This window comes from Benincasa hispida, chromosome 6, assembly GCF_027475165.1.
Source record: "Benincasa hispida cultivar pf3 chromosome 6, pf3_genome.v1.1, whole genome shotgun sequence".
Lineage (NCBI taxonomy): Eukaryota > Viridiplantae > Streptophyta > Magnoliopsida > Cucurbitales > Cucurbitaceae > Benincasa > Benincasa hispida.
Genome location: NC_143483.1, coordinates 6,214,759 through 6,233,057, shown reverse-complemented (window position 1 = coordinate 6,233,057; position 18,299 = coordinate 6,214,759). Strand labels below are relative to the sequence as shown.

Here is an 18,299-nt window from a genome sequence, read left to right as displayed (position 1 = left end):
ACGATCAACTGGAAGATCCTCGATCACCAGCGAGTAAAACTCGATCCTCAATCCTCGAACAGAACTTGACACCATCACAAGATTACCTTGGTATTCTCGATGTGAGAATCCAGGAGTTGTGAGTTATGTGTGATTTTGGATAGATGGAAGGAGGAAGTAAACGATTGAGTAGACGATCGAGTATGCGATGAACAATCGTATAGAAGAAGAAGTCTATCATATAGACTTGATACTCGATCGCATAGAGGAAGAAGTCTATCGTATAGACTTGATACTCGATCGTGTAGAAATGAGTACTATCTTATAGTAACTCGACCCTTGATCGTTTAGGCTTTGTAAAACTATTGTGTAGTAAAACTCCTTTTACTCGATAGTGAAATTTGTGAGATGATTCGACTTGAATGATTTGAAAAACTATTTTTCTCTTTTATCTCATAGTTACCATAAAATCGTGTATAACCACCCACCAAGGTCGGTTATTTAGAAAAAGAAATATTAATTATCATATAATTAATAAATTATAAAGAAATACAATAACTAACTTATCATATTATATTCATAACTTATAATTTTAATATTGCATCATATACAACATATAAAACATAATTCTTTTTCTATTTTTATGGAATTTAATATAAATCATATTTTTATTAATTCCTCTAATCAAATAATGTATCAAATACATTATATCAATTATATCTTATATAATTTAATTAATTTAATTATATCATATATAATCAAATTCCTTCTTGTTAATTTGAACACTTCAAACTAACCCAAAATCTGATTCTCAACCTGAATCCATTGAGCTACCAAGGGAACCTTATGGACCTATAGCTTGAAGCTCCAACGGTACATGAATAACTGACTAAACTCTTTAATCACGATATCCACCATCTATTAACAGTCGGACACTCCACTAAAGACTGATAGTTGCACTATTTGCACTACAGATATATTTATGTGTTCATTGGATATAACCAATCAACAGTGCGATGAACCTTCACAAATAGCTCATAAGTACAATTGGGTCAATTTACCGTTTTTCCCCTATAGTTATATATAATTTCTTAAATACCACGAATTTCTCTAATGAACAATAAATCATAGTCTCACTATGACGTCCTCTCTTCCCAAGAGAGGGTGTGGCCACTATGTTCAAGACCTGAAATCAACTCTTAAGAGAGCAATTTATCTACTTACCCCTGCATCCGGGAAGGAGTGAATTCCGTCTTGTGTAGTTGAATTCCCAGCTCCCCAATCAGACTAATCCCCAAAATGGTAGGCTTATTGAGTTGGTAGTCTGGCCACTCTCACCCATACAAATCAAAGGACCGCCTTCATGAGCAGGAGTTCACAACTCACCCAGCATTCAGGTCATATCACCTATGGTCATCTTAGTGAAATGTAAGTCTCTATTATCAACGGTGTTATATAAAGAGACTAATCATCTCGTGGTCCAGTCTTATACAAACTCTTTGTATAGGATACCTCCGCTCGCATGTCTCCAAATAAATTATCAGGATCATATCATTTGTAGCACTTTACAACGCTTGTAATACCTATAAAGCGGGTCGTATCTGTAGTGTCACAAGGATAAGGTACTTAACTTTATTCATTTACTACAAACCATTTAGATTATTATTTAAACAAGATCCACATGTATGTTTCTACATACTTGTAACTCACATAAAATAACCTCGGATCTTAGTTTATTGGATTGTGTAAATGCTTATAAAATAACACTTATTTTATTAATAACAATATGTTTATATAGAGTTTACAAACTATGAGATTACAAGGAGATTTAGGACACCATTCCCAACAGTCCACACCTCCTGTTATTCTCATTCCCTACAGAGAATATAGAGAAAATTCTTGTGGTGGTGTCCTCATTGACATGTTCGTGATCCATTGGGACAAAAGGATTTGTGAAGAAGTTTTTTAGTAAGGTGTGATTTCTTCTCCCTTTCCCTCTTTAAACGCATGCTCTGAATTTATTAATTAATGCATAATTTTATGTTTGAATTCTATAAATTTGTTGTATGTGAAAAATTGAAAATTGGGCCAATCCCTGCTTCCGCTACGGAACTTCACAATTCCTTCACATACCTGGAAAAATGATTGTAGAAGATCAACAAGGGTTTGCAAATATGATTTCACATCATGTATGTCGAGCTCCATCTTCTCCAAGGTAGTCTCAACTTTAGCAACTCGTTCACCTAGTGAAAAATTAGGGTTTACCTCACGATGCTCAGCAGGTTATACCCTTCTTCTTCTCGTTAACAAACTAGGGTCTACCTCATGATGCTCGACATCGGTCGAACGAGGTTCTTTCGTCTCCAACACATCCGGATTATGTGTATTTTGCTTAACAATATGACCATCCAAATGATCCTGATCCCTATCGTCCATATGGTCAGGATAGGGAGGCTTGAATCTGACTCAGACGGCATTCTTTCCTCTTCTAAGAGCTCCACATACATAACCCATGTCCTCTATTCGGGTATCTCTATATTGTATCTCATCATCGGACAAGCGAAGAACCATGGTGATAAGCATCTACATTATGCACTGACTTATTGAGCAAATACATACAATATAATAATTAAATAGATAGTTATTAGAAGGATTGTTGGTTACTCACAGTAGAAAAGTTGAATACATCTTTCTTTAAAATTCTGTTCAACAGTAAGTATGAACACGCCCAATTCAGGAATCGAGGCATCACACTATCATTTAGTCGAATGGCAGTTTTCCTAGCTATTGTGGATATTGTCTCATATCCCCACACCTAATAAAGAGTTTTAGTTAGTTATCATTATAAGTCAACATACTGTTATAGGTTGTGTACGTAACATAAGCTCTTTAGTTACCTAGAATGCATGAGGAAAGCCAGAAAGATTATACTTGAACATATAATTCTTATTCATCCGTGCCTTATGCTTGTATGCACCAACCTTGTCCTTCAAAACTCTCTGAAGGCCACCAATGGTCCTCTGCCATAAAATCGTTCCCGAATCTCGACTGTTGAAGTATTCCAAGTGTTGCATCCTATCAAGCAAGGACTTGTTAATGCTACTCTTCGTCTTTTCCTTGCCTGACAAACCCATTTCATACATATATACAAGACTGACCTTCACCATATCTAGATCGTTTACAAATTGTATATTCTTATAGAGCTTTTCAAAGATGGTCAAATGGATCTTCGTCGCTTGTAGATTACGGAAGTACTTCATCCCGCAAGGACTCTGTCACTTCAATATTCTCCTCAACTTGCAAAGATGATCGCCACAGTCTTATCACCCATAGGCATTCATCCTTCGAAAAATTAACAATATGTCCATTCAATTTAAAACTTATGGACTCATCACCCCTATTCTCATCTACCTCCCTCAATAGAATATGGTGGACTAGCAGACTATTGAAGACTATATCCATATCCTCGATCCTTCCAAATATAGTCCTCCTAAACAAGTGAAGTTGTGTATCAATAATCTTCTCCTTTATTGCCGGATTGACAACTCCAATATGAGATGATAAGCTTGTAACTTGGCTGGAGAAACAGTCTTTAATATCAATCTTCAACATAGCCATCAGATACTACAAGTAAACAACATATTCAAATAATAGAAAAAAAATTAACACAACCGATTAAAAGAAAGCTCTCTATAATTTTCTCGATACTTTCTCTCGTTCTCTTACTCGGTCTCGATCCTCGTGTTCGATCCTAATGCTCAGTTCTTTTACTCAGTATCGATCCCGTAGTCGATCTTAGTGCTCGATTCTCTCGAACGACTCTCTTGCTTGATTCTCTCAAACGATTCTCATGCTTGATTCTCTCGCTCGATTTTCATTAACGTTTCTCTTAAACAATTCTCATGCTCGATTCTCTCGCTCGATTTTCGCTAACGCTTCTTTCAAACGATTCTCATGCTCTATTCGCATCCTCAATTCTCATGCTCAGTACTCAATATCCTCTCCCTACATCTACTAGATAACATCCCCACAATCGAATTCCTAAACCTAAACCCTAACCATAAGCGAACCAAATGAAAGAACCGCGTGCACGAAAACCCTAACCCAAAGTAGCGCATACAAAACAACGAAATAAGAAAATGAAAATGATAAACAAAGATTTTACCTTTCGAGTTGAAAGATGCGATGAACACTATATGAGATTTTGTAATTCGTTAGAGGCGCGAGGATCGTGAGAACGTTGTCTATATAGACAACTACAGAAGAACCGTGTGAGGATGATAGTGAGCTAAGAGTGAGAAGCTTCAAAGACAAGACTTTCAATATATATACCATTACTTTTCAAATTTATTTAAAACGGTTGGGTTTGCTAACGAGGATCGAGAACGAGAATCGAGAACGGGGAATGGGAACAAGATCAGGAAGCATGCAGTCTGACATGGATAAGGATTGGGGAACAAGAATCGGGAACGAGAACGAGAAGCGTGGAGTTGGACTATTGATCGGGATCAGGGATCGATAGAAGAGAAAGGAGAATGGGATCGAAAATTGAGGTTAGGATGTCGGGGGACCAATCGAGCACATCTTGAGGGCAGTCGGGTAATTTCACAAGCGACTTACGTAAACAAAAGGCCAAATTTCGATGATTTCTCTAATGCAAGCTATTTTTTAGTTAAGCCCCCAAAATAGGTCATTCGTACAAATTATCTCTTGGAGTTGATGTGTCATGTCAATGTAATTAAATATCTTCAACTGTCATACACTATCTTTGGTTCTGTAAATTAATCGGCTAATCTAAAATTAAAAAATAAAATTTAACTTTAAGCCTTTTCATTTCCTTCCTTTTACAATAAATTAGCAAATATGATAAACATAACTCTATTGACTAGTTAATTGGTAAATTCAAACATAACTCTCAAATTGTAGTACTTACAAAAATAATTTTTCGAGTATATTTTAATCTATTTTTATAAAAAATATTTAAATAAAAATGTATATTTTAAAAAACATTTTTTTCTCAAATCAACCCGAATAGAATCTTAAATCTATTTTGATGTTATTGAAATGTTTAATAATATCCCACACAAAAACAACAAAGGAGCAAAAGAAGTAAAGTAAAATGAAAATAAATCACACCAAAGATTTGTATAAGTTCATCAATAATTAGGCTCTCTTACGTCTCCTATAATTTCTTACATGTTTCACTGGGGGTGAGATTTTAACAAGAAGAATACTCGCAACATTGCAACGATGTGTCTCCATCAATCGAGCTTCTTCGAACAAACTGACTTCCTAATCTCAATTTACTATATATATTCCCTCACTAACATATTCAAAGTCATTTGAAATTGAGAACAAAATCACTGAGATCTCAAGTTACAATCGAAATTGTGACAGCGAAAAATGCTACCTCTATAGATGAAAAGCTGAAAAATGAAGAGGGAAATGTGATGAAATAAAAGTCTCATTACAAACTTTCTTAAATATGGTTGAATACGAATTGGCATTGTATAGTATCACCAACTGGAGGAGAGTGTTGTGGATCCAAGATGAAACAGTAGGCCAAAAATTGTTAACGTACTGATTAGTATTCCACCAACAAGAATCCTATCAATGACGCCCCACTCGTCCAGCCACCCTCCAGCCAACGCCTGCTTTCTCTCACTCACTATGGGACTTTCCCTCTCCTCCCTTTTGGGAACATGGCTCTTCCGTCTCCTCAATGCCCATTCAACCAGATTCTTCCTTTTTGGCTCTTCAGGCAATGGGATATTCCTTGAGGAATCATCTTTATCATCCGTAGCGACTGCTCCTTTGCAGCTTTCCGGTCCACAAGCACAAGATTCGGGTTCTATGGAACATGCACATGTTTCGTGAGCATTAGAACAGGGAGGAACTTTGTCTCGAATTGGTGCATCTTCCAGAGTAGTTGTTTTATGATGTTTGGTACTGATGGTTTCAATCACTTCCCCAAAAACAGACCACCTTCCAAAGGATGTTATCTTCACCATAGCAGAAGTTCCCAGCATAGTTTCCGGGGCAATTACAAGCACCTGTATGTATCCCTTGGTATGGCCAACCTAGGGAAGCAAAATAAACTGAGCTAATCAAGAAAAAGAAACAGCAGTTCTTTGGAACATTAGATTACAACAGCAATTTTAGAAGTACAGATCAGAGAAATGTAGTTCTCCATTGAGAACTGAAATTAATTAAGAAACAATGGTTCCATTTTCACACGAGGAAGAACAACTACAGCTTCTATTAAGAAACAGAGAAAAGAAGAGATAGAAGAGTTAATCGCAAAAATCATTTCACAAATTCTCAAAGTAATATTCTTGATGCAAGTATTATCCAGGCTTGCTAAATAAAGGCCAATGCTTCAACCACCATTCTTCCAGCGTCAGGTGGTTGTTGGGAAGAATTTTACATTACCTTTGCTTTTGGTGGCCTTCGTCCCTGACTGGATAGCTCGAGCCTTGATTGACTCTTTCTACCTCTTACCATTCCGTTGGTTCCCTTTTCCTTCATGGCCATTGATATCTTTCAATTGGCAACCCATGCCAATACTCTTACGCATAAGCCTATGTTCCATTTTTGTGATAATGATTTACGGGTCTAAGCTATTCCATACTCCAATAGCACCATCGAAAGCTCAAGGAACTTTCATCTCCTACCATTTAGACTTTGGCTTCTTGCTTTTTATTTTTCTTGGTCAACTACTATCCGTGGTCCATCAAAAAAAAAAATGATGAAACCTCGTATCCAAAAGATAGAACACCAAGGATAAACAAATTCTTTTTATTACTATTCAGAGCTCTTCAAAATACAATAGTATCATCTGGATCCAACTGATGACAAGCTAAGTAAAACCCAATTACAAACAAACCAACCCATTAACATCTAGCCCCAACTAGTAACTAAACAATCAACGAACTCAACAGAAAATTACAAGATTATCCCCAATCCTACTACATCACAAACTTGGCTTAATCAAATACTTCAGCCCACAATCTAAGCTTACTTTCTAAAAGTTCTACGATTTATTCCCATCCAAGTTCACCACAAGATAGTGTCTACTCCATTTACCAGGGTTTTAGCGTTTCCTTTCATCTCTAGTCTGCACGCAACTGTTCCTCACAATTTTTTTATTTGTTTGGATTCTATCGGTCCCCTATTCCATTTTCTCCCTGTTTTTGCTGGTTACTGTACAGAAAATTCCATTTCCATTAAGCTAAAAGACCAATTAAACAACCCAGATGTCTCAAAGTTTAGCCCAAAACTGATCCAAACAAATTTCTTACCAGTCCTACATATTTTAGTCACCTGAATGAAACCAGCCACTAAACTGTAGGCAAATAACAAGTTGGTAGAATTAGAAAGGATAGACATTAGGCAGCATCAGTTTCTTACCAAGTGAATGCCATCTGCTGCAATTTCTGTTATCCAAATTCTTTCCACTCTGCCCTCCATTCCATTATATGGTGTAAAAGCTTCAAAAACAGAAGTCAACTCACGGCTTCGTTTCTTGACAATAGCACTTGGCACTTTCTTCATCCTAGCAGCAGGTGTCCCTGAATGACGATAGAGAATGATAATGTTTTTTTTATTATTTTAAATGTTTGGCCGCTGAAAATATTAATTTTATACAATCACACTCTATTTATAGACAAAGGAGAAGTTCCAAAAACATCAAGCGTAGTCCAGAGGGATATATCCAAGACAATCAATTTAATGAAAGATATTGCTACAACCTAAGAAGCACAAGTACGGATATGACACAACAGACACGGTGACACGCTATATTTTAAAAATCTAAGATACGACACGGAAAGGACGTCTTTATTATAATACACATTTAAAAAATATATATCATTTTTTTATATCAGAAGAAAATTCAAAATAAATGGGTTGATGCATTTATGGGCTTAAAAAACATAGCTTGATGTGTTTGTCATATATGTGTCGTTTTAGTCTACTCAACCAGTACTTTATGCATGTCTAACATATTTGTTGCACTCACAAGTATCCGATACGTGTCCAACAAGTATCAGAGTGTTCAAGTGTCCATCACGTGTCAGACACATACATCCTAGCCAAACTAAAGTGTCCATACTTCTTAGACTACAACCAAGGTTCTTCTAAGGTAACATATGCAAACTCTCTAATTAATCCACATGCATAGTTCAGCAATTTTTTCCTATGTATTTTTTCTCCTTATTTTTGTTTCCTTGTATTTTGAGCATTGGTCACTTTTAAATGAAAATTTCTGTATCCTTTCCAAAAGAAAAAAATAGTTCAGCAATTAAGGGTGGACATCAAGCTATCTGACCTTCAGGAGTGTAAAAGGTGCATTATTAACCTAGTTATGCTCAAATTGGTTTACATATGCATAAACAACTTATAAAACTGTTATTCGTTCATTTGTTGTGGCTATTATCACGCTGCTTCATCTGAAAAAGTATAAAACCGGTTGATTGAATAATGCAGAGATCCATAATTAGTGATTTATCTTTAAAATTGGAAAAATAAATGTGGAAGTTCTGCCATCCTACCTAACAGAAAACCTTTTTAACTAAATCTGTTTGGATTTTTGGTTATACGTATCCCTTTTCTTTTGGTTTGATTCCCTTCTATAGTTTTATGTTCAGTTAGATCTTGTTTTTGTCTTGCTCTTTCTGTACACCCCTTTTTCATTTTCTTTTTTTCAAGCTCTGTATTTCCATTAAAAAGAAAAATAATCAGACAGATTAATACAGGAAAAACCCCCTTTTTCCTCACTTCAGTAAATAAGTTGCAAGCAAAAGTAAGGAAAAAAAAATGGGACGGGATACAAAAAGTATTTGGACTAACCGACTAACGAATATATATGTGTGTGTGTGTGTATATATGCTATCTAGGCAATCAAATCACCATATCCTGGGAAATAAACCTTGGTATCTTAAAGCTAGTGACATCTCCTGAATACACAAGGAATAGCACAAGGTTCGTTCTCCTTTGAGATTAAGGATTCTTAAGCTAATCATTAGCATCCATGTCAAATTGTTCCCTTATTTAAATTCTATGCAAAGAAATAGAGGTCGCAACGATGTCATTTACATACCCGGTCGTGGATAGAACTGTGAGATGTGAACTTGAGGTAATTTGTACTCTTTAATAAGGTTGATAGTTTCACAAAAATCTTCATCGGTTTCCCCTGAAAAGCACCAGAACATACAATAAAATCAGTCATGAAGATTAGGATTATCATTAAAAAGATAAAAGAAAAAAAAAGGGAGGGAGAGAGAGAGAGAGAGCGTCCATAGAGAGACCTAAAAGAAATACAAGGGCTTATAAAATACAACCCAACAAATAAATAAAAAACAATAATAGTTAAAAAATAAAGGAAGCCTAAGAACTTACAAAATCAAACAAAGATCATAATTACAAGGTCACCTGGCACCTACAAAAAGGCATTAATACCCCCTCCCTCCCTCCCTCCCTCCCTCCCTGTTATTTGTCTCAATCCAGATACCCATTAAGATGTGTGTGTGATCCCCGCTCCCTGTCTCTCTCTATGTGTTATTTGTCTCAATCCAGATACCCCATTAAGATGTGCGTGTGTGTGTGGCGGGGTGGGGGACAACAAAAGCAAAAACAAAAACAACAATTCAAGTATTAGTATATTACATGCTACCCAAAATGTGAATCAGTAAAAACTGATGGAGAAACAAACATTCAAGACGATAGAAAGCAACAAATGGAGGGAAATGGCCGTACAAATAATAAATCTTCACACGGCCGCATGGAGACCAAAACAAACCATTCATACTTGAACTTTCTACAACCAGGGACCCCAACGTATTTTTCAGGTGTTTTAAAAATAATACAATTCTTGTGTACATGGAAAAGAGAGTAGGATTAACCAGAGTACCATCACAAAAAGAGGAGAGATGAGGTATCTCCCAAGGCCAAAGGGTAACATGTTCATAATAATCAATATAGTTTCACTATTAGGACAAATTTATATTTCAATATGTTTGAAAGTTAGTTGTTCAAATACTGTATTTTCTAAGAAGACAATAATTTATAGATTACACTGTTCCAATAGAAGAAATCAATGAATGTGAAAGCATCTTTTCCCATCCAAAACGGTATGCAAAGAACAAAAAAATCATGCACACCTACAGAGAGACAAAGATACGAGTATGGGAATCAATACACAGCCTTAAGCCCACTTACTAACCGGGAAATCCACATATTATATCAGTTGCAACCTGCATCCCAGGAACAAGCTCAGTTAAGGTATCTACTACAGTCCTGAACTCACTGACTGTATATTCTCGATTCATTGCCTGAAAATATAACCATCGTTCCTCAGAACTGTACTGGCATCAAGAATTCACCAAAAAAAAAAAAAAGGAAATTTAGGTGGAGACAATCCTTACACTTAAAATTGTGTCGCTTCCGGATTGAACTGGCACATGCAAAAAGGAGTATACGCATGGATGAGACAAGACATTTGCTATCTCTTTCAAGTGCTCAAGAATGAAAGGAGGATTTGTCATCCCAATCCGAAGCATTGTGCTTGCATCAGGTGGAAGCTCAGCAACAATTGCATTTAATAAAATGGGAAGATTGACCCCAATGTCACGGCCTAAAATTTCATCATATGGCATTAGCAAGAACAAAAATTTTACAATTTTAGCCACCTTGGATAAGAGGCATTATTTCAACGTTCAAACTTGATAGTATCACAGAAGATACATCAGCCAATATTTAAAAATTATGGTAAGATTCATGATACAAAACTGGTCATTGGTTGGTTGGCCACCTTGTCCATTTTTTTGGCTAATCTTATGAATGACCACCTAAACCGATGTAAACATCTAGACCTAAGGTCATTTAGTTGTATCTCAATTTGTAGCTTTCATTTTGATCACTAAACTAACCTATTGTGGGAACATGATAGTACAAACAGAAGCAAAAGAAAGTGAATAACAAAATAAATCAGTTCAAAATGCTCCTTGACAAGATAAACAAACACTGTTATCATGCTTTTGGAAGAAAATCTATTGTAATTTATGGACAAATCAAAATTCTCAAGCTCTCGAATCTTGACTCTAGTTTTACATTTAATTTCTTTCATTAACCTGGAATAGACGATTTGACTATTTTTTATAAATTTTTACAATGCGCATCCATTTTAAAAATTGATAATGTGAAGAACTGATAAATGTCCACTGCGATGAAAGAATATAATCTTCATACAAAATTTCATTAAATTTTCATCAAGATCAACATTTTTAAAAAATCCAACTCCGTATATTTTGGTGGGTTCAACGTAATCTTCCAATCTTCCGACAAAATAACTAATCGACACTATAAATTTACAAACAAGAAAGTATCAGTTTGTCAGATACTACAAAAATGAAAAGCAATCTCAGATGGAAGAAGTGCAAAGTACCATATGCCCCAGTATCTTCACTGCTCAACCATATTTCCCTCACTCCTTCATTGATGACAGATCTTACACGCTTTACCTACAAATACAGTTTTCACAGATTCTTTTTCAGACAGAACAACGTAAAGTTTCCAACTGAAAACAAATGGAGGATATACGTTTAACAAAATCCATACATTAGTTTAAAGTCCTTACAAGGCTATCTACAGTGTAACTTCCCAAGTGACCACGAGCATGTTTTGTCTTGCAATAAGTGCAAGCACCTAAGCAGCCAACATTGATTGGAAGTATTTCAATAAACTTGTTCTTTCTCACCTGTTCAAATATCAAAATTAAATACTTTTTTTAATAGAGCAAAAGGGTAAAAAGAAAATATAAGCTAGGAAGCTTTTGAAATAAAAATCAAACAGAAGACGCAAAAAGCTTGAAAAGGAAACAATTCACACTTTTGGGAGGTCAAGAGCTGGCAGTGTCTTGCGATTTAACAGCCTTACTTCATGACCTTTTAGTGTCTCTTCCACGACTTCTACCACACGGTCAATCTGCTGAACTCCTACAATACTGACCCCTTCTAACTCCTTTAAATCTCGACTACCTTGTGGTACACACCCAGCTACCACAAGAGGCTTTTTTGCATTTTTGCATTTTGTTATTAGAGTGTCCATAGCAGACTGACTGGGGGATTTAACTGTGCAACTGCAGAAATATTTATCAGGCTATATTCCAAATATTGACCCTTTTTCTACATGAGAGAGAAAAATATTTCATGCTGTATATGCAAAATTATAGGTCTGTGCCAAAGCACATATATGCACAGCTATCTACGTCAAAGCACATAAATGAGGAGCTGACACAATGAAGAGGACGTTGAAAGTAAATGTCCTAAAGAAGATGTAATAACCAACATGGGAAAGAGACAAATTCGTTGAATAATTGCTACCAAGAGAATACTAAGGCCCACACCCAACATTGCACGTTAGAGGCACAAATTCTTTGATCACTAAATCAATTAAAGCACCTGCAAGCATTCACAGGCAATTTATGCTTTTTTACAACTAAGAAAGAAATTTTCATTAAACCTTTTCGGTAAAATCAAGACAAATTACGGAACCTTAAAACTTGAAGGAACAGATCATACGTATTTATAAGCCACAAGTCTGCATCTTCAGGATTATCGCTTAACAAATAACCAAATGCCGAAAGCTGACCAGCCATGTACTCGCTGTCACTCTGTCAATGAGGACAACAATGATGAAGATTCTATCCAATTTTTATCTTAGCAATGGTGACACAACTAATCCAGTCAATATAAGCAACCTCACATATTAAAGTTTTGTTAAGATTAATAATAGAAAATAAATTGGCGTATTAACACCAAACATTTACAGGAAATGGTATTTAGGATAAAGAAATGGCCACTAAGCATATTTTGTAAGAAGTAATGTCCAGTGTTTTGCATTATTCACATCAGTGAAGTTGTCATACCCAATAAGAAAGTTGATGGTAAATTTTTCTCCAAAAGCTATGTAAATATAAGAATATATGATGCATGACAAATTTGAATATCATTATTTTTAAGATAAACCAGACTTTTATCGAGATAAAGTGAAAGAATACAAGCGCATACAAAAGGAAGTAAAAAAGCCACAAAAATAGGGGGAGCCAAGCAACAAACTACAGAAAGGGGCTCTAATCCAGTAAAATAAGACCTAGCAAATAATTGAAAAGACTTAGCCATCAATGTCCAAAGAGAGATGTAGACTCCAACAAGCGACCAAACATAGTTAAAAGATCTCTCCCACCCCTTGAAGATTCTATTGTTTCTCTCACACTAAAGACCTCACAAAATGGAACAAACATCAACCTACTACAAAAACAACTCTCTCATGGAAAGACAAGTAAAGAAGAATCTTTGTGATCATCTCCCTAAAACCCTACAAGCTGGCAACGCTAAAGCTGAAAGCCTTAAAATAAGCAACTCCAGATCACCCTAGCAAAGCCAAATCTCCAAAGTGTGTGCATGATGACACTGAAGCTTTAGGGGGTGTTTGGACCAACAACTTGTTAGGTTGAGTTGGTTAAAAATAAAATAACTAACTCATTGTTTGACCCATATACTTTACAACTCAATGTTAAATAGCTCAACTCCACCAACTTCAACAGTATCTACTATTGAAGTTTGTCTATTTATCGAGAAACTTCATCCTCCTCTCTTTCTCTCTCTCCCTCCCTCTAATGTTTCCAACAACTCCACAAAAGAGAGAGAGAGAGTTTAATATTGAAAAGAAATGAATAAAAAAAGTTACAAGAAACAAACCTACCAATTTGAATCTTATCAAATTAGGAATTTTGATTCAAATTATAATCTACAAATTTGTCAAATTTAAATCAAAAGATAAGTTAGATAAATACCAAATTTTACTCGACTTGAATCAAATTGAATTTAGGCATAATCAAATTTACATACCAAACTAAATTCCACTATGTTTATTTCAAAATTCTATTCCAAATTTAAACCAAAATTTGGATAGAATTTAACATTGATCTTGAATTAAGTTTGAACATAAATGACGATGGACATCAGAATGTGATTCAAATAATCGCCGACAATGTTTCAAATTGAAAAGGTGCAAAACAAATTATTGAATCACAATTTTCAAACATAGTTTAGACACCGTGTGTAGATTCATACTCTCAATCTTGCTTTGAAAAATATTTGTGCTACAAAAAATATTGATAGTAAATTAGTAATCAACATGTATTTACAGAGTGTAGTTGGTTTTCTGAAATTTCTAATGATGTTGTGTTTGTCAAGAACTTTATCATGAATCATTCCATGAGGCTCGATATATTCAACAAGTTTGTATCTTTGAAGTTACTTTCATTATTAGAAACACAATTTGTATCTACAATCATTATGCTTAAAAGATTTAAATTCATTAAGAATGATTTGCTAATAATGGTTATCAGCGATGGATGAGGATGCTACATAAAGATGATGTGGGGGAAGTTAGACATGTAAATGAGTTGGTCATGATAATATTTGGTAATACGATTGATTATATTCTTTGTTTTACTGCTCCTATATATGATACGATCAAAGCTTGTGAGACAAACAAACCTTGTCTTCATTTGGTATATGATATGTGAGACACCATGATTGAAAAAGTGAAAGTTGCAATCTATAATCATGAAGGAAAACATGCTAAAGAATTCTCATCTTTTTATGAAGTGATGCATCAAATTCAAATGGATCATTGGAACAAAAATAACACTCCTCTGCATTGTCGGGCACATTCTCTAAATCCAAGGTACTTTAATACATTTTAGATCTTTATTTTATTTTATTTTTTCTAAGCACATTCTAAAGTTTGATATATTTTAATATTTTATTTAGGTATTATAGTGAATAATGGCTTCATGAAGATAAGAATCGAGTCCCATCACATAAAAATTTATAAGTATCAAGAGAGAGGATGAAGAATATAAAGAGATATTTTAGTTTAGAGGATGAGCGCACAAGAGAAAAAATACAATTTGCCAATTTATCTACAATGTCTACACTCTACAGAGTTTGTTGAACATGATTCAATATGTGATAGATATCTTATGAATCCTAAGAGTTGGTGGGCCATCCATGGTACCTTAGAACTCTACCATCACTAACTTTGAAGTTATTTGCGCAACCTCCATCATCCTCATGGTGTGAGGAAACTAGAGTACATATTCATTTGTGAATTCCATGAGCAGGAACAAGATGAGAAAAAAATAGAGTCGTTCGATGGGAAGGATCTAATTCTAGGCAAATAACAAAAGAAGGGATTGCAAGCGAAGCCTTTAGAAGAGTAGGGACTCTAAAAGTGTACATCCCCCAATGGAGGGTTGAAGCATTAGTCTGCAAGCAAGGATAACAAGCCAACAAATCAGTTATTTTCCTATTGGTGAACAGATGACGAAAGGCCAAATGAGAAGGTGAAATCTCAAGAGAAAGGATAAAAGTCATGGGAAGATTCCTCAAGGAAGACAACTAACATAACCAAGGGAACTTGGAACAAGGAAATTTATCCCCCGACCTCCTTTCCTCCCAAAAGTAAGTGTTCATCCCCTATCCGATCAAATTAAGAACAAACTGGGGAAAAAAAAGCTTAGCCAAAATATCTTTCCACGAGTTTCTAGAAGTGCCTTTAACCACACTAGTAGACCAATCAAAAGGGCGAGACCCATACTTGCTAATAGAAGCTTGTGTCATAAGGTATCAAAATCATGATGGAATTGCCAGAGTCGTTTAGCCAGCAGGGTCCTAGTTCTTGCCCTTATGTTACACAACCTAACCCAGCTCTAGCAGCCTAGACATCACCTCCCAACTAACAAGATGCAAGCCTTTCCCCTCCTTAACCCCCTTTCATAAGATATCCCTATCAACTTCTCCAACACTTCGCTAATTGCATATGTTGGGATGTCGCTTAGGACATACGGAATAAAAGTAAGGCATCTCACTTTAATACTCTTTCTCCAAGAAGCAAGCCTCTAATGTATCTTTTTTTTTTTTTTTAAGAAACAACAACTTTCATTAAGAAAAATGTGAGGTTGGTGCTTTTCCTTCTTATTTAGGTCTTCCCCAACGACATGATCCTAGGAGCCTTATGAATCTCATTAATGATAGGTCTCAAAGGCTCCTAGAATCATGTCCTTGGGGAAGACCTAAATAAGAAGGAAAGGCACCAATGATGCAAGAGAAGGCCCCATTGTTCAATCTTCCTCCATGATGCCTGATGCATTCTATGTAAAAGGGATAACATGACGTGAATCATCCATCTATTAAATGTTTGTGCTTTTGCAAATAATAGTACTGTAGACTTCCACGGAATCAAGAATCAAATTCCTTAGGTTCATCCAAAACAAGTAAAGCTTATCTTGCATAAAGAAAAAAGAGAGTTAATTCATGAAGAGTGCAATTCGTTTTTTTTTTTTTTATGCTCAGAATGCTGTCAAATAGCTTTCTTTTATAGTATTATGAACATCTAGACAGTGTGCGTGGAGTGTCTTAGTTGAGCAAAAATATTAATAATAATATAATTTGATGATTTCCAACTTTCTTCCATTCAGCTAGTAGCACGCCTTGTTAGATTTGTTTTCCAAATAGGAATTTTCCTCTTGAAAAATTGGATCACATCATGATTAAGGATAGATTTTTTGTTCTTCATTAGGAAAAGAAAAAAAAACAATAGATCTTATATAGTTGTGTCTGTGTCACACATGCTATTTGCTCAAAAAAAAGTTCCAGTTCTATTGTCATATATTTATCACATTCCACTGAAAGCGTCAGTTCTAATCAATTTACATCATGGATAAAACCCATAAAAGCTTACATTGATGGAATCCAGAATGAAAATAGTAAAATCCAGTTACAGAACATAACAAATTGCAAGGATAAAAAGCTAATGACCAATCAACCTCCAACAAAGTGTTTATCGGACAACAAACAAACTCTAAGGGGATTAAACCCTTAGCCCTGCAATTAAACCCAGGCAATAATAAAATCAATTTAATGTATGGAGGTGAAGGACTAACCTGGTTGTGAGAACATCCAAAGGTTTTAACATAAATCGTCTGCCAAATTACATCAAAGTAGAAAGTTAATAGTATCCGGAAAAGAAATGTGAAAATCAAACAAATAAAAAAGATACATTCAACGCGGATATAAGGAGTCATGAAGAGAGAGACCTGTGTGCCTGGAATCTTAGGTACAAGTGGATTTTGGGTCGGAGAGAGCTCGTTGCTGGAATCATCAGCATTAGGATTAAATTTGAGCATATTCTTTTTCTTCGGCTTTACACCCACTGCGTTTATCGGAAGGCGGTAACCAGGGGGAGCTCCGCCGCCGCCGATGAGCAAGTCTTCTATGTCTTCCATGGCTTAGAACTGCCTCCGATGGAGAGACGAGAGGGCAGCCGTGGAGGTTCACTACTGCCGCTGCTCCTCGTCTTCTATGGGTTGGGCTTAGTGGTAAGCTCTATAATTTACCAGCCCAGGCCCATCATCCTTGGTGAAAATTTGTGCCGTAAAATCCTAATTTCATTATCTAAACCTGTCTAAAGATTGGGAGTATTTACTGACCAAAAGTTAGATATTTTATTTCTATCTCAAAACGATTCTAGTTCAATTAACATAAGAAAGTATTATTAACCATCATATCTGTAATTTGAATTCATTATCGTATTAGATAAAATAGTTTAAATTTTAATGATAAAAACTTATTTTATTCATATATCTGAATATATATTTATACTAACATTCAACCTTACCAAAAAGTGATCTTTTTTTTGCATTATTTCATATCTCATTGTTTTCACAATTAAAATTTACCAGACTGTTAAGTAAGTATTGAAAAATTTGGACCATATTCATAATGTGAAATCTCATATTAATTAGATAAGATGGTGATCATAAATATATGAGTGACTACACTATCTCAATTGGCATGGGTATTTATAAATTCATCGAGATTTATACATAAAGTAGATAACATCATATCATTATGAAGATATTTAATCACACCACACATCAAATATACCAATTACCACTTCAACATTGAATTTTTCCTTTAAAAAGGTAGATTACTCTTGTGAAGAATGTCCCGTGACTATTCCAGTCGAGGAGTAGTCCATGCAATTATTGTTGTGATATCAAATATTGATATATTCCAAAAAAAAAAAAAAAAAAAAAAGGTTTATAATCCCTCTGTCCTCTCTTCACTTTAGCTAATATACTCATTCTTGGGAAACTATAATTCCATGGGTGAATCAGAAATTGATAATGGTAAACGATAGTTGTATGATGTTTTTCTGAGTTTTAGAGGAGGGGACACATGCAAGAACTT

General features: G+C 35.2%; 1 protein-coding gene across 2 annotated transcripts; it reads right to left on the bottom strand.

Moving 5' to 3' along the window:
* Positions 1 to 5,121: 5,121 nt before the first annotated feature.
* Positions 5,122 to 17,415, bottom strand: LOC120079817 (Methylthiotransferase). Of its 2 annotated transcripts, XM_039034228.2 has the most exons (11): positions 17,144 to 17,415; positions 16,991 to 17,029; positions 12,558 to 12,649; positions 11,866 to 12,115; positions 11,615 to 11,734; positions 11,423 to 11,498; positions 10,404 to 10,612; positions 10,202 to 10,310; positions 9,080 to 9,172; positions 7,390 to 7,550; positions 5,122 to 6,059 (listed from the first exon to the last, which is right to left on the bottom strand). In XM_039034228.2, the coding sequence occupies exons 1-11, from the start codon at positions 17,330 to 17,332 to the stop codon at positions 5,496 to 5,498; spliced, it is 1,902 nt and encodes a 633-aa protein (XP_038890156.1). In that variant the 5' UTR covers positions 17,333 to 17,415; the 3' UTR covers positions 5,122 to 5,495. The 2 variants fall into 2 exon arrangements, with proteins under 2 accessions (XP_038890156.1, XP_038890157.1); XM_039034229.2 differs by lacking the exon at positions 12,558 to 12,649 and having other exon boundaries at positions 17,144 to 17,409.
* Between the last annotated feature and the right edge of the window lie 884 nt (positions 17,416 to 18,299).

Coding starts and splice junctions, on each gene's coding strand:
- LOC120079817 (XM_039034228.2), bottom strand. CDS start 17,332: ATGGAAGACATAGAAGACTTGCTCATCGGCGGCGGCGGAGCTCCCCCT. Junction 12,116..12,557: donor GACTTGTGGCTTATAAATAC/GTATGATCTGTT, acceptor ATATTTCTGCAG/TTGCACAGTTAAATCCCCCA. Junction 10,311..10,403: donor GAAGCGACACAATTTTAAGT/GTAAGGATTGTC, acceptor TTATATTTTCAG/GCAATGAATCGAGAATATAC.